The sequence below is a fragment of the Ictalurus punctatus genome, chromosome 24 (assembly GCF_001660625.3).
Source record: "Ictalurus punctatus breed USDA103 chromosome 24, Coco_2.0, whole genome shotgun sequence".
NCBI classification, from domain to species: domain Eukaryota; kingdom Metazoa; phylum Chordata; class Actinopteri; order Siluriformes; family Ictaluridae; genus Ictalurus; species Ictalurus punctatus.
Genome location: NC_030439.2, coordinates 18,477,843 through 18,502,842, shown reverse-complemented (window position 1 = coordinate 18,502,842; position 25,000 = coordinate 18,477,843). Strand labels below are relative to the sequence as shown.

At 41.1% G+C, this 25,000-nt stretch overlaps 1 protein-coding gene across 1 annotated transcript in view; it reads left to right on the top strand.

The window, feature by feature from the left end:
- The window catches only part of gmip (GEM interacting protein), a 27,847-nt gene that overhangs the window by 2,257 nt on the left and 590 nt on the right, over window positions 1–25,000 (top strand). The window contains exons 2-20 of the mRNA XM_017455063.3: window positions 4,602–4,695; window positions 7,395–7,473; window positions 7,572–7,635; window positions 9,250–9,375; window positions 9,702–9,766; window positions 9,863–9,970; window positions 11,526–11,606; window positions 11,695–11,856; window positions 13,309–13,446; window positions 13,852–14,042; window positions 16,037–16,119; window positions 16,244–16,312; window positions 17,371–17,457; window positions 17,551–17,711; window positions 19,176–19,352; window positions 22,028–22,165; window positions 22,300–22,502; window positions 24,146–24,446; window positions 24,713–25,000. The exon at window positions 24,713–25,000 is cut by the window's right edge and continues 590 nt beyond it. Of these exons, the coding sequence (XP_017310552.1) occupies window positions 4,602–4,695; window positions 7,395–7,473; window positions 7,572–7,635; window positions 9,250–9,375; window positions 9,702–9,766; window positions 9,863–9,970; window positions 11,526–11,606; window positions 11,695–11,856; window positions 13,309–13,446; window positions 13,852–14,042; window positions 16,037–16,119; window positions 16,244–16,312; window positions 17,371–17,457; window positions 17,551–17,711; window positions 19,176–19,352; window positions 22,028–22,165; window positions 22,300–22,502; window positions 24,146–24,446; window positions 24,713–24,724 (2,339 nt within the window). The 3' untranslated portion in view covers window positions 24,725–25,000. The remainder of the gene's footprint in view (window positions 1–4,601; window positions 4,696–7,394; window positions 7,474–7,571; window positions 7,636–9,249; window positions 9,376–9,701; window positions 9,767–9,862; window positions 9,971–11,525; window positions 11,607–11,694; window positions 11,857–13,308; window positions 13,447–13,851; window positions 14,043–16,036; window positions 16,120–16,243; window positions 16,313–17,370; window positions 17,458–17,550; window positions 17,712–19,175; window positions 19,353–22,027; window positions 22,166–22,299; window positions 22,503–24,145; window positions 24,447–24,712) is intronic.

Below are 25,000 nucleotides of genomic sequence, written 5' to 3'. Positions count from 1 at the left end.
TGTAGCTTAGGTGATGATCAACTATCTATCATAATTTATTTATTTATTTATTTTTAAAACAAGTAGTGTATATGAACAACATGAAGTAGAGTCAGAAACAGGATTACAACATCTTGCGTGCTAATAAAATGGAGCTGAGTTCACAGTTGTCGTATCAAGTGCTACAATTTAATGAGGAAATCAGTTATAAAGTGGAAGTTCATGCATGATATGCGGAATATTAAGGCTTTCATTTGCTCTGTGTGCGTGTGTGTGTGTGAGTCATATCCACTTTGACCTTGGTGACATATTTACAATGACACCGAGTTCCTCAGGGAACTTACACCGACACACTGACCATCTCCGGTGAAGAAACGCTCTCCCACATTACCGAATAGAGATGAATGGCGTTCCGTGTTTGTTTGTTTGTTCCTCCTCTATCCTGCGCCGTTCTGCGGCACTCTTAATGGAATGATCTCTTAATAAAAAACAAGTGTTCTCAAGTGCTCCTGCAGCACATCATGTCTCCGCCTGCACGCAGGATGTGGTTGACTAAAGTGGAGCACAGCATTGAAAGACAGAGTTTATCATTTCCTCAGGTGTTTACTGTTGAGGTTTGACTGTGTGTCTGAAAATCTATGATTTATGAGTGTACGGTCCGATAAAGTACCAACATGCATACATGTGAAGAAGAAGAAGAATCTAGCGACACACTTTGCAGTGTGCTTGAGTAACAGATGAAGACGTACTGTAGTAAACATTGCAGTGGAGTATAAAAAAAGTTTCCACCAGGCAGTTTCAGAAGCACTGTTTCTTGCAAAACTGGTGACATTTGTCGTGTGTTTCACAACACGGAGAAGTTTTGTTTTCATAATATATTCATGCGCTTACAATATATTTAACATGTATTATGGCGTCTATGTACAGTGAGGGGAAATAAGTGTTGCGATATTTCTGTTCTTTGTTATTTAATGTACTTCCGGTGCATATATCCACTTCAAATTTACACACACAGTGTCTTTTCTTTTTTACTTATAAGTAGGAACAGCATAAAAGCGTGAACAAATGTAGATATGTTCAGAAAAAAAAACAACAACATTAGAACAATGCTGCAAAGCCATTGATGGTAATTGTAGCTCTAGGACATCTACCATAGGAAGTCATTCCCTTTTTGCAGCATCGTGGTTAAATTTTGGACAGTTCCTCTTGGAAAATCATCCTCAAAGGTTGCAATGATCCCACTGACGGACTGACGAATTCAAAACCCTCCATAAAGTTTCAATGAAATTCAAGTCAGGAGACTGGCTCGGCCATGCTAGGCGTCCTTGAGGTATTTTGGCTGCGTGTTTGGGGTTGTTTCTTTCAGATTCAGTTTTTTGGCTGATGAGATTCAGTTCTCTACTGAACTCCTGGTACATCGCTCCATTCATTTTTCATTCGAAGATTCGAATGTCCCAGTACCACGCGCAGAGAAACGGGTCCATGTCCTGACGCTACCACCACCGTGCTTCACAGTGACGACACTTCTTTCTCCAAACACGACAAGCTGAAGTTCCTGCTGCTTTCAGGTCATCCTGCAACTCTATTCGAGTGATTACTGACGTCTCGCTCACCTTCCTTATCATTAATCTGAGAGCATGGTGTGAAATCTTGCATGGTGCACCTGTCCAGAGACGCTGTTTTTAGTCGTGCTTCCATGACATTTCCACTTAAATATGATCCAACCAATCGTAGTGACGGGGATGTTTAAAGTCTTCGAGTTTTCTTTCCACTTGAGCTGTTGTTCCAGAAAACTTTAGGAAACGCCTTCACCTTTACCAGACCTTTACCGTACTTTTCGCCTGCAATCTTCCCGACCAATCCGAGGCGAGGAAATTAGCAGAAGAACATCTTTCTGTCTTAAACCAGCATTTACATCTCGAACCTGAATTATTTTTTATCTAACCTTTACATCAAAAGATGTTGTGTGTGTGTGTGTGTGTGTGTGTGAATTTGAAGTGGATATATGCACTAGAAATATATTACTACAGATCACCTTTTAGATATTCATTTCTTGACTGCCGCCCGTTTGTTACTACCATGCAGATACAGGCCAAGACATGTATATTTTTATACAAACCTTCAAAGTATATGTCAAGTGAACAGACTTTCGCACATTTTACTTTACAGTTTGAAGTATCCGATCAGGTTCGATCGAGACTCACATCAATTCTTCATCTGCCAGGACTGTCTCACGCTACACAATGTAGTCAGAGCTGTAGCTATCCGTGTGCGACGTGTATGAATAAGCCATCGTTTAAGCGATATGTAAACAGCGACTCGTATGTGATGTGAGACATCTCCTTTCTTTATCTCTCTAAAAGGCATGAACTTCATCAAAGGAAAAGAAAAAAACAAAAGTATGTTGAGTTAAGTTTCGCTAATGGCTAACCAATAGATAACATAACTAGCTAATGGTAAATATTAAGTTATTTATATGATATTTTATTTGCTGTTTAACGCATTAGCCCTACGTAGTGCTAGTCCTGCACATGACTAGCATATCCATCCGATCAGTTTTGCAGCATTTGACTAAATCTAAGCAGAATGTACAGCTCTATACGCTTCAGAATTCATCCTGTTACTTATATCAGCAGTCACATCATCAATAAACACCAGTGACCCAGTTCAACTGGCATTCCCATGCCATAACACTTCCTCCACCATGTTTGACAGAAGACGTGATGTGCGTTGGAACACAAGCACTTCGTTTCATTCTCCAAACTCTTCTCTTACCATCGTTCCAGTACAAGTTAATCAGGCTTTTTTTTTTTTTTTAGAGGTTTTTTTTTTTGTTTAGGAAAGTCTAATCTGGCCTTTCTGTTCTTGAGTCTTACCAGTGGTTTGCATCTTAAGGTAAACCGTCCGTATTTCCATTCATGAAGGCGTCTCTTGTTTGTAGACACATCTGTCTCTTCGAGAGTGTTCTTGACTCGGCAAGACGTTGTGAAGCGGTTTTTCTTCAGTAAGAAAAGAATCCTAGGACCATCCACTTTATTTGTCTTCCGTGGTCTCCCAGGCCTTTTGGTCTTACTGAGCTCACCGGTGCATTCTTTCTTTTTAAGAACGAACCAAATTGTTGATTTGGCCAGTCCTGAAGTTTCTGCTGTCTCTCTGATAAGTCTGTTTTGTTCTTTCAGCCTGACAATGGCCTCCTTCACTTGCATCGGCACCTCTTTGGACTGCATATTGAAAGTTCCCATGAACAGCTACCAAATGCAAATTCAACACTTGGGAATCCACTCCAGACCTTTTATCTCCGTAATTTGTCATGAAATAACGACATGACCACACCTGGCCATGAAACTGCATATCAGCCAAATGTCCGATGACTTTTGAGCCCGTGAAAATGGAGGGACTCTGTAAAATGGCTGGAATTCCTGAACAGTTAATGCAATATTTTGGTTAAACCCCTTGAACATCTACACTTCGATCACATTTTTACTGCTTCATTTCAGATCTACCGTCATGGTGTAGAGTGGGAAAATTCCGCAAATTGCTCCCCTGGCCGAATACTTATGAACCTGACTGTACAGTTTACACAGGGAAATACACTGCGAAATTAACCGGGACAATCTACCTCACCACATTTGTCAGTGAGCTCATGTCAACCCACATCCCCTTTCCTCTCTCTCTCTCTTCCTGTATTTACTTAGTTTGTTCAGTACAAAACATTAATTTCTGCTCAATTTCACCTGGTTGCATTTTTAATAAGCCTCTCTTATGTACTATGTAAGGAATACAACACTGTTGGTAGTGCTGATAGAAGAAAATAATTAACAACGAGCTGGCGTGATGCAACCCGTCGTGCTGCGGAGTTTCTCTTTCCTCCCGGAAGTTGATTATTTCCTGACTAAACAGCACATCCTGAGGTGTTGTATTTCTCTAATATCACAGATACGTGCCAGTGATTGCATTCTTTTGTATTTATTCAAGAATGACACATCAAACTTTTATCCATTTCTAGTTACTTTTAATGTTGTGGAACATCCTGTTAAACAGTAACTTACTATTATAACAGCGGTAAATAGTTGTTCCTCCATTTTCCCTTCAAGTTAATAAAAACCAACCAACCAACAAACAAAAAAAGCTTCAAATCACAACGCATAAACTCCTCTGTCCGTGCGGCGAAACAGTTACAGCTTTACCTCTGACTGTTACAACACGCCGACACTGGAGACTCCTTCCAGACATGTTAAATAAACGTCTCCTTACAAAAAAAAAAAAAACTTCACCGTAATCAACAATTATACGTTTTTCGGTAACACTAATACTTGAATTAATACTTACTTAAATATGAACTCATAATGAGTTAAGGCATGTAGTAATCAGGAACTAATGAAGAACTAGTGATGTTTTTTTATTTTTTAAATTGTAGAAACAATAATGTGTTCCAACCAATCAGAAACGAGAATTCAACAGCGTTATGGTATACATGGTTATGGTACAGAAGGTGACAGAGTTTCAGTTCACCTACTGCTCAGTGATATTTTATACGTGGACGATCTGAATGCCTTCATACTCCTTATATGAATCTAACTATGTGACACCCTTTCACACATTTTCTCTCTTCTTTTTTTCAGAAGGTTGTGTCCTCACGAGACAACCCGCGACGAAACGCTACAGTGAGATTTTACGGGACTTCGATAACTTGGAGCTGTCCTTATGTTGCAGCCCGTACGTAAACCTACTGTCTGTTTACCTGAACATGCTAATGTGGCTAACAGGAAGTTAACGTCATTGCAGAGAAGATTAGCACACTCTCACGCTAAAGGCTAATAATTCTTCTTGAAAGATTGGTTCTCAAACGTGTGTAGTCGAAGACCCTCATACTGGATACAATTTTCCTACGGTTTTGGATTTTTTTTTTTGCACTGTTGGCTCTTCCGTGGCATTGCTTTCATTTGACAGACATGATAAATATCAATGTAAATAGCAAGAGTGTGACAAATCTGAAATAAGTAAGGAATAAGATGCTTCGGGCTGCTGTGTTGTTATTGGTTTACCTTCAAATTCGAGGTGGTGTGCTGGAGAGGGTTTTGTTGGAGGGTTTTGGAGGGTTTTAGGGTTAGAGGGTTTTGGAGGGTTTTAGGGTTGGAGGGTTTCAGGGTTTTGGAGGGTTTTAGGGTCAGAGGGTTGGAGAGTTTTGGAGAGTTTTAGGGTTGGAGGGTTCTAGGGTTGGAGGGTTTTAGGGCTGGAGGGATTTGGAGGGTTTTAGGGTTGAAGGGTTTTGGAGAGTTTTAGGGTTGGAAGGATTTGGAGGTTTTTAGGGTTGGAGGGTTTCAGGGTTTTGGAGGGTTTTAGGGCTGGAGGGTTTTGGAGGGTTTTAGGGTTTCAGGGTTTTGGAGGGTTTTAGGGTCAGAGGGTTGGAGGGTTTTGGAGAGTTTTAATGTTGGAGGGTTTTAGGGTTGGAGGGTTTTGGAGGGTTTTAGGGTTGGAGGGTTTTAGGGTTGGAGGGTTTTAGGGTTTTGGAGGGTTTTAGGGTCACAAGGTTGGAGGGTTTTGGAGGGTTTTAGGGTTTCAGGGTTTTGGAGGGTTTTAGGGTCAGAGGGTTGGAGGGTTTTGGAGAGTTTTAAGGTTGGGGGGTTTTAGGGTTGGAGGGATTTGGAGGGTTTTAGGGTTGGAGGGTTTTGGGGGGTTTTAGGGTTGGAGGGTTTTAGGGTTTTGGAGGATTTTAGGGTTTTGGAGGGTTTTAGGGTCAGAAGGTTGGAGGGTTTTGGAGGGTTTTAGGGTCAGAAGGTTGGAGGGTTTTGGAGGGTTTTAGGGTCAGAAGGTTGGAGGGTTTTGGAGGGTTTTAGGGTTGGAGGGTTTTATGGTTTTAGGGTTGGACAGTTTTAGTATTTTAGGATTGGACGGTTTTAGGGTTTTAGGGTTGGACGGTTTTAGGGTTGGACGGTTTTAGGGTTTTAGGGTTGGAGGGTTTTAGGGTTGGAGGGTTTTAGGGCTGGAGGGTTTTAGGGTTTCAGGGTTTTGGAGGGTTTTAGGGTCAGAGGGTTGGAGGGGTTTTGGAGGGTTTTAGGGTTGGAGGGTTTTAGGGTTTTATGGCTGGAGGGTTTTGGAGTTACTGTTACCACACCGACGTTCCAATAACAGCATGTCTTGACATCTTTTAATCCTCTTCCACCACAGCAACTTGGCCGTGATTACATTAGTAAGATTTAACGTTGTGGAACATCTACGTAACAGGTTATTTCCTGTTCTCACTTACATTATGGCAGCTTTAAACAGTTTTTCCCTCACCAGCCTCTCTTCTTTTATTGAGCTGAAAGTTACCTCTTTTTACAAAAAAAAAATCACATGATTGAGCCTTGAACAACACTATGGTATAAATTTACCTGTACCACAGTGGTGTTGAATTCTCGAATCTGATTGGTGTTGAGGTGTTTCTTTCCCGTAACAGCAGCCTTGACTGTAGTACAGCTGCCAATCACAGGTTTATATTAAAGCTCTCGTTCTAATACCTTATCGTTTCGTACTTACACAGAGATCGTATCTGTATCTGTTTTGAAAAGCATGTCGTCGTTGACATGGTGAGGTTCTCTGTTAGGAGATGGTTGTTTAACATTTAAGGAAGGAGTCTCCACTGTCAGCGCTTTGTGACAGTACGTTTTCCCCAACGGGAAACTCTTCAGGACAGTTTCACTTTTAGCTTTCTCAGTAAAATGAAGGGACAGAAAAGGAGAACTCGTTGAAGGAAGGACCTTTTGTCGCTGCCGTTATGTAAGTGATAACTAGCACTTACTGGTTTTGCGTACATTCCACGACCTGGACATGTACCTACAGTACATATACATACCTACAAGTTTAAAATAAAAGTACACTCTTTAAGAAGTTGTAAATATTGGCAAATCTCTGTGGTGTAAAAGGAATTAAGAGGACTTTTTTGGCATGTACCATTATAGGAAATTAATCAACTTTATTTCAGGCCCCAACACACCACCACACCTTTCATTATTTTCCTATAACAGCAAGTGTTTAATTCCTTGCTAAATGCTGCATGAGAGGCAGGTTTGTTTGATTTGCTCGCTTGGTCAGAGAGCCTTTAAATAGTCGTAGTTTTATTTATTTATTTATTTATTTTTAATCTGAGCTACTGAGAGTTTGCAAGCGTCACCATGCTAGAAGTGTGAAAGCGGCTGATGGGAATCTTTACGATTACGTCGTCTTCTTCTTTATTTGTGCAGCTGCATGTAAATATGTCGCAGTGCAAGATTTTAACACTGTAAACTGTCATCGAGGTTCATTCTCAAGTGCACACTTTACGTATATTGGGAGTCATATATTTACTTAAGGATTAAGAAGACTATACTGCATTACAATCAGTAGTTAATGAACTGATTATTAACATCTTTGCATGTGTGACGTGTGTTCTTCAGGTCTCCGGAGGAGCTACTCGGAGACTCTGATATTCAGTCGCTCTCAGAGACAGTAGACACGACGTTGGATGATTTGTCTGTAAGGCGAAATAATAAACTTCATGCAAACTCGTTGTTGTTTGTTTAATCAGCGTTTTTGGTCTGGATTGTGAAGGTTTTGTTTTTTGCTCTGTGCAGAGTGAAGACGTGGAAAGCACACTGGTCTGTCCTGATGAAGAAGAAAAAGATGGTGGCATGTCGGGTACATCCCTAGCGCAATGCTTGAAAGAGAAAGAGTGAAGCGTTTGTTTGCGTGTGTGTGTGTGTGTGTGTGCTTGTTTTATAAATACAGCTACATGTTCAAAGTCATAAACAGCATTCAAACGAAGCCATGACTCACAGTTCGTCACCTGTATTTATGTGTCTGAGTGAAACGACTGATCTCATCGTTTATCAGGTCTTCTTTGTTTGTCGCAGTAAAGGCCATGTGATATATATATATATATATATATATATATATATATATATATATATATATATATAGGCTACGTTATGATTTAAGTTATGTCTGATATTACATACAATAATTAAACGCATCGTCATTAAAATGGCCGCCTCATCAACCCATTTTTAAATAGTTGTTGATCTGTCTTGCACACTCTCGCTGCTCATTTACACTTCACTATTTACAAGCAGTAAGTGTTTGATTCAACAGGAAGTTTAGCTCTCAGTATTAAATTCCTGACATGTTCTAGGTATTAAGAACACTAACTGTTCTAATTATTTCACAATAACCGCCCCTCAGTGGTGGAATGAACTTCCAACCTCAATCCGGACCGCGGAATCTGTCACTATCTTCATATAAACAGCTAAAGACCCACCTCTTCCGTAAAAAATAAATAAATAAATAAATAATTTTTTAAAAAACACTTACTCTGGCTCGTACACCTCGACTCTGCGCACTTTGCTTCTCTAGAACTTTAAAAGATCTTGTATAGTAGCACTACTCGTATCGTTCTCTGCGTGATCTATCGCTTTGCTTGCTTTGGATAAAAGCGTCTGCTAAATGAGTAAATGTAAATAAATGTAAAGGTGAGACGGCAATAATGACCACTGATTGGGAGAATATGTATTTTAGACATTATTATTAATTCATTCATTAAGTTATTATTAGTAGTAGTAGTTGTAGTAGTAGTATGTTTCTGTTGTTGTTGTCTTTGTAGTTGTTATTGTTGTCATTGCATGTTGTTGTCATTATTGTTGTTGTTGTGTATATATATATATATATATAGCATCTTGCCCTTTTTGTGATCCGGCCCAGTATTCCCAGAGCACTTTAATTCCCTTCTTCAACCTTCCTCGAGCTAACTAACAGGATTACCACAGGATTAAAGCAGAAATGCAGATTAAACTGCAAGCAGACACAGAAGATAGATGGGTGGGTGCGGGGGAGGGGTAAGTATTTAAAGGTATAGCACCAGAAGTGCACGAGGCGTCATTACGTAATTTAAGCGAGAAATCTAAAAGCGGGGTGGCTAGAAGTAGAAAGGAAAGGGGAGGGGCGGTAGGTTATCTTTATCCAGTTGACAGTCACTAAGCTGATGCCCCATTTAAAAGATGAACAGGTTCAGCTACACACCAATCACACTTAGACAACAACGCTGAACGCTGACTAAATAAAAGAAAATTGTCAATGCCGGGCTATTTACACGTCAAATTCCAGCCACTTAAGAGACACCTAGACTGTACACTGGATACTGGCAGGTTTTTCAAGTCAGTAGGCGGCAGGAGGTGTACCCGTGGTGAGTTTGGGGTGTTTTACGGTGAGGCAGGTGTAACACACGGCTCGTAATGATGCTGATGTATTCGCTCTCAGCCCAGAATGCTGATGCGACCATGTGTCGCGCCGAGGGCGGCGTGGAGCTCGCCTTACAGTACGCCAAGATGTGGTGCCGCTACGCCAAGGACCTCCTCACCTGGATCGACAAGAGAATCACCCTGGGTGAGAGTGGACTTTTATTTTTTTTATATTCCGTAGACACCATCAGCTTTACCTTACATCGCTGCACACGTTCACTTTCGTCTACTTTAACCTTTATCTCGCGTCACCTTACCCTACTTTCAGAGCGTAGCTTGCTCTGCATACCTTTACTGCACTTTACAGAAGGAATAAAACACACTGCCCTGCTGTTATTAATATCATGTAAACATGACGGTGTTTTGTTTAACACTGAAGATGAAATGAAATTGAAAAGAATATGAAATGCAGATTTCCCACGCACCTCACGTGATGTATGTATTAATCATCTGATCTTGGTTTCTTTATAGAGCAAGAATATGCCAAGAATATCACGAAGGCAGCGGAAACCACGAAGTGTTGTATTGCTCAGCAGGTGTGTGTGGCAGGGATGTGCTGAACTGAATCTACCGAAACTCACAGTTCAAACGTCATTAGTGAAGCCTGTTTGTTTGTTTGTTTTTGCGTTTAGGACCTGATGCCGCTGCAGTCGATTTACAGCATGGTTCTGGAGCAGGACCTGAAGAGCAGCACATCAGCCAAACACACCACTGAGCTCCTGTACCAACGATGCTACCAGGTACTCAATCGTATCATATCACATCACATCACAGCTCTTTAACTAGTACTGTTACTATTTGATCAGCTAACAGCAACTAGTCATCTAACGTGTACAGTAGATATCAACCTCAAAAGCTCTCTGGGATATATTCAGTGGCTTTGTCAGAAATAAACCACATTGTGGTTTGATGTTATGGGAAAATAATGAAATACCACCCCAAGTTGATTATTTTCCTTTAACCGCATGCCGTAAATTCAGCTGTTTGTGCGTTAAAACACTGACAACACTGATAGAAACGTGTGGAAAAGGTTATCTCTGCTAAGTGTTTAATCTGATTTTCTAGGTTGCACATTAAAAGAAATATAAATATTATAAATATAAATAGTATAAATATTTGAAGCTTAAAGCAAGGCTTATGTCGAACCTCATGAGACGGCATAACAGTATTCGTTGCTTTGCCTTCACACGAAGAGGCAAGAACCTCACGTGTCATTCATTATGGGTTGATAAAGTTTAACACAATTCTTTTTGTCGTTATTTTAGTCTTGTAATGTTTTACAATAAGTACATCGAATGAATTAATGAGCTTCAGCATTCATTAATATACACCATTAAAAACATGAACAAAGTAACTGGTCTGCACTTATATAACGCTTTTTTAAACCTTAGCGGTTGTACAAAGCGCTTTACACTGGATCTCATTCACCCATTCACACACACACACCAGTGGTAGCAGAGCTGCCATGCAAGGCGCTAACTTGCCATCGGGAGCAACTTGGGGTTCAGGGTCTCGCCCAAGGACACTCCGGCACGTGGTGTCATGCGGGCCACGAATCGAGCGGACGACCCGCTCTACCGCCTGATCCACAGCCGCACTAACTTTTTTTTTTTCGCCCTAAAATAGCATTCTGTCGGTTTTGTGTGTACGGTTCAGAACAATATTATCGCTCCAGGAAACGATCAGACAGTTGCACTAGGATTAATCAAACGCATTTAAGGTTAAAGATTGAGTACTGATTAGATAAGGCGTGAATCATGAGTCTTGGTAGAAACTGCCCCGCTCGTGACCGTCTCAGATTGTTTGAAAACACTTACATACGACTGAAATAATCACCTATCGCAATACATGTTCCACCTCCGTGCGTTTGAGCTAGAAAGTAGGGGGGAAAAATCATGCTCGTCTTTTGTTAGCAGCTAACGATGTAGCCGGTTAACGGTGACGAGTGATGTATATTTACCTCGTCGGATCGGCGAACTGTACAGTCAGTGTTATAGATTTAATACGTCTGTATGTTAGAAGTGCTACGGTGTGCACTGTTTACGCTATGAGAAGCCATGTTGATTTGACGCCGCTTGCTGAACTCGGGGGTCGAGGAGACCGTCTTGAGTGAGCATTTTTTCCCCCTAGTACCTTTAGTCATTAATACTGAGGTCTGAATTGTGATGCATGCGATTTCCGGTTTGAATCCCTCGCTCTAAGCGCTTAACTTGGCGAATTTGGTGTAAATCGAGTGAAAGGTGGATATGGATATAATATAAAGGACGGATTCATTCTTTTCGTATCGTCCCATAGGCTTTGTCTGCCAAGCGTAATGAGATTGACAAGTGGCGTCGGGAGTTTAAAGAGCAGTGGACCAGGGAGCAGAAGAGAATGGTTTGTAGCACCACTTACCCGCGCTTACTACATCCAAACATACTCCTCAGCTCTTCATGTTAATATGAGTGTTGTGTGTGTGATGCAGAACGACGCGGTTGTGGCGCTGAAGCGAGCTCGACAGCAGTACCTACAGCGCTGTGAGGAGCTGGAGAAAGCCAAAGCCATGACTGCCAAAGGAGTCGATGAACTCAGCGGCACAAAGACCCTGGACAAGAGGAGGAAGTCTCAAGATGAGGCTCAGTCCAAGGTAAAGCACTGAAAACACTCGTGCATTCTACACGTACAAGGCCGCAGTACATCAATCTCGCCACAACAGACCGCAAAAGGTCCTTCATACAGACTGATTTAAAGCCTTGTTATACTGTGACCAAAATCTCATCAGTATGAGGACCTATAGAGCAACTTTCAGGACTATATATAAGGAATAAACACTTCTGGGTGTGCTGTTATATATAAATAACCAGTCAGTGCGTTTACATGGACAATAATAATCCGATCTTAATCCGATTAAGACGATACTCTGATTAAGAAACGAGCATGTAAACGGCGATTATTGATGACCTTAATCCGACTAAAGTCGTACTCGAAGTAATCACAAATCGAATTAAGACGTGTGGAGTATTCCTGTTTTAGTCGCATTACAGACACGTACACACCTTAATCACACTGTTAACGTCGTGTGGGAGTTTTCACCGCATTTTGCGACAGGACACGTACACACACGGCAGCGCTCAAACGAGAGAGCACGGCTGCGTCCCAAACCGCGTACTTACCTCCTATATAGTAGGAAGTGAAATACACGTATCCGAGTTACTATAGAGACGGTAAGTACGCGGTTTGGGACGCAGCCCACGGCTTCAAGCAGTCGTCTGTTTGCACGTACAGCACGACTAATAATTAACCGCACTCGAAGCGTTCGTAGAATTAATAATAAAAACACCCAAAACTGTATACGGTACCACAACGAAGACCAACTGTACGTCGATACGTGAAATTCCGGAGGGACGTCGGACGGCGTGGCGCGGTGACGTAATGACGTGTGCCGTTAATCTAATTAAGTTCTATAACACGTAAAACGGGAACATGAAAGGAGGATTCTAAATGTAAACACCTTAATCAGAATATTATACGTCTTATTCAGAATAAGGTCAATCATTAGATTACCGCTGTCCGTGTAAACGTATGATGGCATGGTGTGATGCTACTGTTGCACCACAGAGTTCATTATTTTCCTATTACAGCACACCCCAAAAGTGTTTTATTCATCTTTTCCAAAGCATCTTGTCTATGACTACAATTCTGAATTTATTAAAGAATGACCCATCATAACTTTTATCCATTTATAGTTACATCTTAAAGTAGCGGAACGTCCGTGAGACAGGCTGATAAGATGTATTTATTTATTTATTTATTATGAAACTGGAAACTCTGTCCTGAAGGTTCTGTGGTTTAAATGGTTTACACCCCAGGTTTTTCAGTTTGTTTGTTTGTTTGTTTTTAAACCAAGAAAATGCTCGTTTAATGCTGTGTTAACAATCCTGACCCTAAACGTCATCCATGAAGAGATAATCAAGTGAAAAATCTGATTTCTGAGTTCAGGATGATTTCAATCAGTAAAACATGTCGGTTCTGTTCTTTCCACAAGAACATCAGTCATGATCTACGTCATGTTGTGTATATTTGTATCCTCTTATGGAAGGTTTCAGAGGCTGAGTTATTATACAGGCAGTGTGTGAGCGATGCGAAGGGTCATCAGGAAGAGCTGGAGAAAGTGAAGGAGAGGATCATCGTCCACACCCGCAAGCTCATCTGCCAAGGAGACAACGTGCTCAAAGAGGTAGGAGCACGTTCCCCGGGAACTAAACTCGAGAGCCTGCCATTCGTGCAGATATTTATTTATTTATTATTTACATGCGTGCGTGCGTGTGTGTGTGTGTGTGTGTGAAACAGATCTCAGGTGATGTTTTTTACTCTTTAGATCAATTTAAAACAGCAGCCCGGACTGTGTTTCCAGCTGTAATTGAAATCACAGGTTTATATTAACGCACTTGTTCGAACACCTTACGGTTTCCGTAGTAACAGCTCGGTCACCGGGTTTTGTACGTGACAGTAATAAAACGGATGAGAGATCTGTTGTTATTTTACAAATGACTAAACATGTCATGGTTAGTATAGAAGATTCCTATAAGGTGAAGTAACACAAATAAATAATCCATTTTAATCGCATGATCTCTCCACACAGGTGACGGTGAACATGTTCTTCTACCAGAGACAGCAGATGGAGCCGATCCCTTTAGGATACATGAACCTGGAGCTGACCTGCAGGCCGTGCGAGCCCGGAGAACCCTACCTGCTCTACATCTCCAGGAAGTGCGGACCTGAGCAGCCCCTTCAGACCTTCACCTTCCAGGAGTTCATCCCTCAGAACAAGAGGTGAAAAATGGTCGTTATTGTTTATTGTTCATGAAATTCACAAAGATACTCTGCTGTCATGGATCTGAAACAAGTGCAAACAAAACATAGGTTTATTAGAATATATGTTTGTTAAATGTATGTGTGACACGATTATTGTCCGAATTGTAATCGGAAGAAATACTTTTTCACAGCTCTGTCCCTGGTGACGGTCCACAGTTTTAGGGAGGTCCTGTTATTGAGTAAATATTTGGGAACATTGTGTTGTGGTGTAGCTGCGGAGTCCAGAGTGTGTTACTCCACAGCAATTTGTCAATGAGTACAGCGTTTCATTTATTAATGACACCTTGCTCATTTAACACGTTCGAATAGTTCTTTATAATGTTCTGGAACGTTAGAGAGAAAACTTACTTCCTGTTGTCATGTTAGAGCAACGATAAACAGTGCTTCCGTCACACCTCTCTCACTCTATCTATCTATCTCTCTCTATCTCTCTCCCTCTCTCTCACTATCTCTCTCTCCCTCGCTCTCTCTCTCTCCCTTCCTCGCTGTCTATCTCTTTCACTATCTCTCTCTCTCTCCCTTCCTCGCTGTCTCTCTCACTATCTCTCTCTATCTTCCCCCTCTCTCCCTCTCTCTCTCTCTATCTTCCCCCTCTCTCCCTCTCTCTCTCTCTGTCTCCCTCGCTCTCTCTCTCACTATCTCTCTCTCTGTCTCTCTCCCTCTCTCTCTCTATCTTCCCCCTCTCTCTCTATCTCTCTCTCTGTCTCCCTCGCTCTCTCTCTCACTATCTCTCTCTCTGTCTCTCTCCCTCTCTCTCTCTCCCTTCCTTGCTCTCTATCTCTTTCACTATCTCTCTCTCTCTCCCTTGCTCTCTGTCTCTCTCACTATCTCTCTCTATCTTCCCCCTCTCTCTCTATCTCTCTCTCTGTCTCCCTCGCTCTCTCTCTCACTATCTCTCTCTCTGTCTCTCTCCCTCTCTCTCTATCTTCCCCCTCTCTCTCTATCTCTCTCTCTGTCTCCCTCGCTCTCTCTCTCACTATCTCTCTCTCTGTCTCTCTCCCTCTCTCTCTCTCCCTTCCTTGCTCTCTATCTCTTTCACTATCTCTCAATCTTTCCCTTGCTCTCTGTCTCTCTCACTATCTCTCTCTATCTTCCCCCTCTCTCTCTATCTCTCTCTCTCTGTCTCCCTCGCTCTCTCTCTCACTATCTCTCTCTCTGTCTCTCTCCCTCTCTCTCTCTCTCCCTCTCTCTCTCTCTCACTATCTCTCTCTCCCTCGCTCTCTCGCTCTCTCTCTCTCTCTCTCCCTTCCTCGCTCTCTATCTCTTTCACTATCTCTCTCTCTCTCCCTCTCTATCTTCCCCCTCTCTCTCTATCTCTCTCTCTGTCTCCCTCGCTCTCTCTCTCACTATCTCTCTCTCTGTCTCTCTCCCTCTCTCTCTCTCTCTCACTATCTCTCTCTCCCTCGCTCTCTCGCTCTCTCTCTCTCTCTCTCCCTTCCTCGCTCTCTATCTCTTTCACTATCTCTCTCTCTCTCCCTCTCTCTCTCTCTATCTTCCCCCTCTCTCTCTATCTCTCTCTCTGTCTCCCTCGCTCTCTCTCTCACTATCTCTCTCTCTGTCTCTCTCCCTCTCTCTCTCTCTCCCTCGCTCTCTATCTCTCTCACTATCTCTTTCTCTCTCTGTCTCCCTCGCTCTCTCTCTCACTATCTCTCTCTCTGTCTCTCTCTCCCTCCCTCTCTCTCTCTCCCTCGCCCTCTATCTCTCTCTCTCTGTCTCTCCCCCCTCTCTCTCTCTCCCTCCCTCTCTCTCTCTATCTCTCCCTCTCAAACTATCTCTCCCTCTCTCTCTCCCTCTCTCTCTCTCTGTCCGTGCGGTTATACGCAAATAATACACACCTTCTGAACAATCAGACTGGAGAATTCAGCTGCGCTGTGGTGTAACAATAATAAAAGCATGCTTCGTGCTCGGGCGACACTGGCCTCCAGATCTGACGCTGACGTTTGTTTATACAGAACTCGTAAAGTGAGTAACGCCCTGACGCCGCTGCAGGACTCGTATCCTCTACCCGAGGACATGAAGCGCTACAGTGATGGAAGTACGTCCAAACTGCTTACCGCTGCTTTAATGATAGAGTTCCAGCATTCGATAATACCGTTATTTGTTACTGATTCAAATCTCTCTGAGTCTTTGGGTGAAATGTTTTTATTTGTACGGTTAAGGAACAGCACGCATCGCATACAGCGACAGTGACAGCATCGGAGGAAGCCTGGAGTCTCTCTCCAGTCCAGGTGAGACGTTTATCACATTCGACTTTATTTCTTACATAGATACAACCAGATCCAAATCCTTCACAGAGGAATTCATGTCCTGCAATTATCACACACATTAGATGGGTCAAACACAAGGTGTGTGTGTGTGTGTGTGTGTGTGTGTGTGCGTGCGTGCGTGCGTGCGTGCGATATTAAATACTAATTTTTAAAAGTGTTTTTCAAAATACTTTTTTTTTTTTTAAACATGACCATGTATTTAGGTTTTTTTTTTTCTTTGATCATTTATTTATTGAACCTACAAACAATAATACAAACAAAAATGTAAAATGGCCACGTATGGTATTAAATAATCCGTCATTAAGTCATTAAATATCTATTAAAGTGTTTTAAAAGTCATTTTTTTTTAAGAAAATGAATATTTACTTTCTACTTTATTGTTTGTATATAAATATATAAGCAATAAAACAAAAACAATGGTCATATTCATAAAGATTAGGTTTTTTTTTTTTTTAATGAGGGTTTTTGAGTAAATATGAATTAAAAAGGAAAATAAATTATTTCATATTTTCGTTCGGCCATGAGTTGTTTTCTGCGCACAAGTAATAATACGCTATTCATTTAAATGTATTCAAGAATACATTGTTGTCAGTAAAGACGAATCCCAATTTTGCTGTTTTTCCTTATATGGAATTTAAATCTAGAAATATTTTAATATTCTGTTTAAAAAAAAAACCAAAACACGTGCTTTTTTCCCCAGAAAACGGTACATACTTAATTCTTATGATAATACACGTTCATTCTAATCTGTTTCATTACTGACTATTGCTATTACTGACTAGCATTATATATCGATTCAATTTATTTCATCAATTTTGTTAATTAGATGAATGATTATATTATATTATATTATATATAATATTCATTTATTGAATCGATTCATTATATATCGATTCGATTCGGTTACTTTTCGAGCCTATTTGTCGCTAATATGCTGAAATGAATAAATACATGTGTAATTATTTTTATTTCATTATTACTGATTTATTGTTTACTTCCTGACTGACTTGGTCCTGAAGCCCATATGAATAAGCTGCCGAAAGCTCCGTCTACTGGAACCGTGTCCTCCGATGACCTGGACGAGAGAGAACTGAGCGCTGAAGCTGGTGAGAGAACACACACACACACACACACACACACACACACACACACACAGCTGTAGCAGGACTGATGATGCTTTTCCTATTTTTCCTCCACAGAGAGTTCTGATCCTCTAAACGACAGTAACGGCACCTACTCTAAAGTGCGCACCACGTCCCGGGCAGCTCTCACTCACCGCCTCAAGAAAACAAAGAGCAAAATGCAAAAGTGCAAACTGTGCGACAACTTTATCCTGGTCAGCGGCATCGAGTGTGAGGAGGTGAGACAGGAGGGGCGACAACACGGGACTGACGTGTTTAAGCATTTTGAAAGATTTCTTTAAAAGATTTCTTTAAAAAATCTCCGGGGATGGGGGTTTGAATCCTGCCTCCGCCCTGTGTACACAGAGCTTGCGTGTTCTCCCGGTGCTTCGGGGGTTTCCGCCGGGTACTCCGGTTTCCTCCCCAGTTCAAAGACATGCATTGTAGGTTGATTGGCGTTTCCAAATTGTCTGTAGTGTGTGAGTGTGTATGTGATTGTGCCCTGCGATGGGTCAGCACCCCGTCCGGGGTGTCCCCCTGCCCCGTGCCCCGAGTCCTCTGGGATAGGCTCCCTGCGACCCTGGTATAGAAAATGGACAGATATATAATATTTAACATATTATATTGCATATTATTTCAATAATATAATAATATTTCCACTACTTAATAAAAATCACAATTAATGCTTTAAATTCATGGAATGTTTTGCTTAGATAAATAATTACTTGCCAGTTGTATTACAGTGTTTTTTGTTTTTTATTAGTTTTGTTTTTAGCTTAATTTTCGTTGATTTTTACCGCAGTTTTGGTCGTTTGTCATATTTTTGGCTTCAGATTTCATTGCAATTTCTAGTTTGTTTGTTTTTTTATTTTATTTGTAGATTTTTTTTTTTTTTACATTTAATATTAGTATATTACTTTATTTCATTTCACAATGCAATTTCATTTGACTTTGTTGTTGTTGTTGTTGTTGTAGTTTTAGATTTTAAGTCTTACGACGCTTAACGTGTTGAATCGTGCGTACTACAGAGGGTTTGACTTTCCCTACAGGTCCAGGTAGAATATTTGTAAGAAAGCGAGAACCATTAAATATTCAAAGAACTCTTTAACAGGTTTTTTTTTCTAACAATGTTAATACACAACATCACTTTTTTTCTTTTTTTTTTTTCTTTTTTTTATTCAAAGAAGCTGAAAAACATGTGGAACACATGTGAGGAATATTTTGTCCCTAAGTGTAGATCATCACATTATACCGTGGCATCCCAAAGTCTGAGAGCACTAACGAACTCGTGTTTATTTTGCATTTGTTTCTAATTTGCAGAAATGTTCATTACAAATTATATTATCATACATAAAAGTAGAATACTCCCGTCAATTTTAGGCTTTCTTAATATTTTCTTACGTCTCCATTTGACTCGAATGGCTTTAGTGTGCGCTCGGGCTCACACGGACGTTTGTACTGTGTGTCAAATCTGATCCGTGTTATATCAAATCCTGAAAATGTCCAACGTCTGCGAACGTCCGTACCTCCAGTGGACGGGATCAGACTTAATCCAAGCTGTCTTTTTGTACACGGGAGTTAACGTGGTCAATATCACACATTTGATTACATTTAAATAGTGACGTACAAATATCTCTCTCTCTCTCTCTCTCTCTCTCTCTCTCTCTCTCTCTCTCTCTCTCTCTCTCTCTCTCGGCCCTCAGTGTGGCTTGATGGTGCACAGGAAGTGTCTGGATCTGTGCCAGATCGAGTGTGAGCGCAGGAGGGGGGTTCTCTTTGGGATCGAGTTCTCCATGTTGCCCAGAGAGCAGCCGCAGGACGTTCCCTTCATCGTGCAGCGCTGTACTGAAGAGCTCGAGAGCCGAGCACTGACCGTGCAGGTACACGCATTACTGACACGGAGAACTCCTTTACAGGTTTACAGGTTTCTCACAGAGTGCAGGATCAAATACTGTGGTTAGATTTCTGTGGGTATCTGTATTGTAAACTCCAAATAAATAAATAAATAATCGTGTGCTACTAGGAATCTTTGGGAGTTCTTATTAAACTTATGGTCACGAAGCTTTGCAGCAAACATTCTGAAAATGTTTTCCAGTGTTCGCCAATGAGAAGAAGAGAAAAAAAACGCAAATAGATCTTCTAGTCAGCTTTTTGGTTGTTGTTGTTGTTGTTGTTTTTGTTTGTTTGTATTTTTAAATATAGATGAGATATATCTGTCTCATTGCTGGGTGTGTCCTTGAGCGGGACAGAAATTGTTGTTTCTTAGTAGATCCCTGGCGTGATGATGACATCATCCCCCCCCGAAATCATCCTTATAAAAGACCGCTGAGGAAAACATCTGCAAAGTTAGCTTTCTAGGTTTCAAGCTGATATTTATCTACACTAGTGACACCCTCTCGCAGTAGCAGTAGCTTATTTATTTAATGTTACCATACACACTATTTACCGTTTTTTAGCCACTCCAATGGTGTAAATACTCTGCTCTCATGGATATCAAACAATGGCAAACACAAAACAGGGTCTATTTTTAAATATATATATATATATTTGTTAAATATAGTTATGGTATAATTATTGGCACCCCTATGAATTCATATGAGAAAAATATATGTGAAGTATATTCCCACTGATATTTTGGATGACTAGGAACCGGAAATTGTTCAACCATGACTTCCTGTTTCACAGGGGTATAAATTTGAGGTAACACATAGGCCAGATTCCCTCAGTCATTCATAACGATGGGTAAGAGCGAGGAATATAGCTGTGATGTGCGGCAAAAGGTTGTTGAGCTTCACACAATGGGGCGTGGCTATAAGAAAATAGCACAAGCATTGAAAACGCCCGTTTCCACCATCAGGGCAATAATGAAGAAGTTCCAGTCGACTGGAAATGTTATGAATCGACCTGGAACTGGACGTGTGTCTATATCGTCTCAACGCGCTGTGAAGAGGACGGTTCGAGAGGACAAAAAATCTCCAAGGATCACAGCTGGAGAATTGCAGGAGTTCGTTGCGTCTTGGGGTCAGAAAGTGTCCAAAACTACAATCCGAAGTCACCGACATCACCACAAGGTGTTTGGAAGGGTTTGAAGAAAAAAGCCTCTACTCTCATCCAAAAACAAACTCGAGCGTCTTCAGTGTGCAGACACTACTGGAACTTCAAATGGGATCGGGTTCTACGGTCAGATGAAACCAAAACAGAGCTTTTTGGTAATAAACACAGAGGAGGTTTTGGTACACAGAGAGGTAGCCGTATGGAAAAGTACCTCATGCTCACGGTTAAATATGGAGGTGGATCTTTAATGTTTTGGGGCTGTTTTTCTACCAGAGGACCTGCCAGAGGTGGTTGGATCTTCCAGCAGGACAATGAACCAAAACATCCATCAAAATCAACACAAAAGTGTTTTACTGACCACAAAATCAAGGTCCTGCCCTGACCATCCCAGTCCCCTGACCTGAACCCCATAGAAAACCTGTGGGGTGAACTGAAGAGGAGAGTCCACCAGCGTGGACCTCGAAATGTGAAGCTCAATAATTGTTGCACACCTATATTTAACAAAGATTATTTTTTGTCTGCAATTGTTTATATCCGTGAGAGCAGATTATTTTTGTGATTTTTATTTAACAAAAGATCGAAAAGGTTAAACAGTAAAGACAATTTTTCACAGCCTTCTTTGCTCACATTTACCAAGGGTGCCAATATTATTGGAGGGCACTGTATGTCGATCTAAAGCAAATACTTCTGTAATGTCGCTTAAAGTCCCTGTGAAGTGCCTTGAAACATGCAGCATTATTCGATGTGTTGACGTCATTTCCCCTGAAATGGGAAGTCATATTGAGTGGCTCCTCCCCCTTTTTAAATAGCCAGTAGTGTTTTGTTTACGTCACAGCCAGGAAACTTACAACTGTTGGGGGCGGGACACCTCTGATTCTAGAGAGCACTGGATTGGAGAGAAAACCTGATGAGAAGCTGAAGTGCAGAATGATGTCATCAAAATGGTTGATCCGTATCGGCTGTAGAGAGAGAGAGTGTAAATTGTGAATGCGTATATCTTCTAAATGCGAATTTCGGCATCGTTTTGGAGCACGCTAGCTTATAGATAGGCGAACATATTCATATTAAAAACCATAAAACTTCCATTTTGATTCCATGGGGACTTAAAAGAAAAACTACAGCAGCCATGATGATATGATGCCCAGGTCTCAAAGGTCTTCCAAGAAGGAATTCCCAGTTGAGGGTGTTTCTCATTGTTTGTTTTTTTCCTAGTTGGTGGTTGGAAATTCAGTTTTTTTAGAAGCAGTTTTTCAAGTCTTTAGTTGAATGGGGAATTTATCCTTCGAGTCACTCCATCTCCGAGCAGCTCTAATTTCCATATTTTAACTCACTCACAGTCTTTCTGTGGTCTGTGATCCGCAGACAGATTAGTGTTGGTCTTATAAACTGATTGTAGGATGTTTTTGGGATGTCTTGCAACATTTTTGTTCTTTATCTTGCATTTCTCTCTCTCTCTCTCTCTCTCGCTCTCTCTCTCTCTTTCCCTCTCTCTCTCTCGCAGGGTGTTTATCGGATTAGTGGGTCAAAACCCAGAATCCTAAAACTGTGTCACGCTTTTGAGACCCAGAAAGACCAGGTCGACCTTTCGGACCTCTCGCCCCATGACATCACTTCCGTTCTCAAGCTCTTTTTCAAAGACGTACGTCCTGCATGGTTTTTAATTGTCAAACCTCGCATCGTTCACTAAGAATAAAACTTCAATTATCAGAAGAAATGACATACGGTAACATGCGGTATGTGTGCTTATCCCTTCGCTCTTTTTTTCTTTTTTAGCTTCCTGAGCCGTTGCTGACCTTTGACCTTTACAACGATTTCATCAACATTGGAAAAGACATTCAGAAGCTCACCGAGAAAGACCATTCAGATGAGAGTGCTCAGATAGTGGAGAGCATATTGAGCAATCTGAAGCAGGTTCTAGGACGACTTCCTCCCTGTAATTACAGCACGCTGCAGTACATGATGGCTCACCTGCACAGGTAACACACTTAATACACTCGCAATCTGCATATTTATAGGTGATCATCCACTCGTAATAGATTACCGAATATATACAGGACATTTGTAGTGTAAATGGAAATGTCCTACAGCAAAAGACCGCCTAGTCACCAGGGTTGCCAGTTTGACTGTTTTCATGCAGATATTTTTAAACGTAAGTCAAACCCCCCACTGTTCTTCAGAAAAATCCTCCAGGTCCTGCACAGTCTTTACTTTTCCAGCATCTTCTATATATTTCACCCCTTTCCAATAACAATTTACACCGATCATCTTGTTCAAAAGTTTACACCCCTATGGCTCTTAATCTATCGTGTCGTCTTCTTGAGCATCGGTGAACGGTTGCACCTTTTGTAATAGTCGTGTACGAGTCCCTCAGTCGTCCACGGCGTGAAAAGATGGATCTGGAAATCATATAGTCTGTGGGGAAAGGAGTCAAATATACAGAAGACGCTAGAAAAGTAAAGAATGTGCAGGACCTGGAGGATTTTTCTGAAGAACAGTGGGCAGTTTAACTGCTCAGGATAAACACGGGACTCGTGAAGAACTCTTACAGAACATAAACACATCATGCCGTGGATCATCCAGGTAACGCCACACGGGATTAATAATCGAGCGTGTGTAAACTTTTGAACCGGTTCGTTTGTGTAAATTCAGTTATTATTGTGCCTTGTGGACTACATGTAAACATCTATTATGTTGAGTAGCTTATTCAGGGCAGGACTAAATAAATTTTAAAAAACGAAATGCAAATTATTTATTTATTTATTGAATTAATTAACTCTGTTTTAATTATTACCATTTTGACCTCACTGTCTTTTTGCTCGCCCCGCCTCCTGCACTATGATTGGCTAGTAGTTCTTACTGATGACTGCCATGTGAATATAGTTTATTATGATTAGTAAAGTCTAAAACACACCATAATATTTCAATGTGCATGCTTATAAACGCAGGTAGACAGGTTTTCATTCATGGTTTAGATCTTAACTCACAAACTTGACCACCCGATAAGATTTATCAGAAGATAAAAAGCCCAATGTGGTGTACCACGAAGCTATTTTAGGCTCCTCTTGTTTTTATGTGCAGCCACATTGACAAGTAGGCCACCTATTCTTCTTTATTTATACTATATGTCCTGGTGGCTTTCATTTCTAAACTGATGATACACAATTATAGGTATCCGTTTACCAGGTCCATCAGCACAGCCTGTGTCAAAGACGTGAAACGTTGGATGAATAGAAACTTCCCGCTCTTAAATTCTGATCAAATCTTCAATCAAATCAAAAGTCTTAAATAGCATATAAATATATGAAGATATAATGATCTATTCTATGAAATAATGTAAATAAAAGCATTATAAATATGGTTTTATTATATAACGTAAATATTATTTGAGTATATGAATCACTCCTACTATTTATAATACTATTATTACTATTAAAAATAAGAATGGACATTTCTCTCATACAATGTGTGGTACTTTGGCAGGAAAAAAAGATAATGTTCTTTTGATAAAGTACTGAAAGCTAGCAGATTTTAGTAAATATCATAGCCTAACCTAAGCTCCTGTGATAACCGTTCAGTACCGTTCTCCATAACCTAGTGGTTACTTAACCTTCTTTCTCAGGATCTCAGAGTGTGAAGAGAATAAGATGTCTCCCGGTAACCTGGGCATCGTGTTCGGCCCCACTCTCCTGCGCCCCCTTGTGTCAGGCGACGTGTCCATGATCGCCCTTTTGGAAAGCAGTTACCAGGCCCTGCTGGTGGAGTTCATGATCTCACACCAAGACCAAATCTTCGGTCCTACTCTGAAGACGTGCACACCTCTTCCACCTGTACCCACTAACCCACCCCCGGGGGCGGAGCCTGAGTCTGACACAGCTGACGAGCGTGGAGCCTTGACCAGAGAACGGCCGCAGTCTCTCGAGGTAGGAAGTGTCACAGGCTAGAGCTGAGATCTAGCTAAACATCAACAGTGTGATTGAGAAGAAAAAAAAAATCAATCAACTTATTTCATCCATAAATATTTGTGTAACAATAAAATTTTTTGTACCTTCAGCTATGTTAGACATATCATACACACCGATCAGCCATAACATTAAAACCACTGACAGGTGAAGTTAATAACATGGATATATTTCATGGATTTAATATCATTTATTTCTCTCTGTCTGTCGTTCTCTCTTTGTGTCAGTCCTGGCTATGAGGGACGTACCAGCCTCTGCGTGGGGTCACTCCAAGGGTGCACTCATGGACCCAGTCGAGGTAGTGTACTCCAACGAGGAATCAGAGGGAATTCTGCGAGGTTGTGCGTATACGACAGCTCCAGCTCTGCAGCGCTAGAGACTAGAGAAAAATAAACATCTCCAGCGGTGACCACACTCCTTAGCCCTGGGAATCCTGAATCAAACATTGCCATTAGGACAGATATGATGGATAAATGATGGTAGCCACCTGGTACATAAGACCGCTACTGTCCACA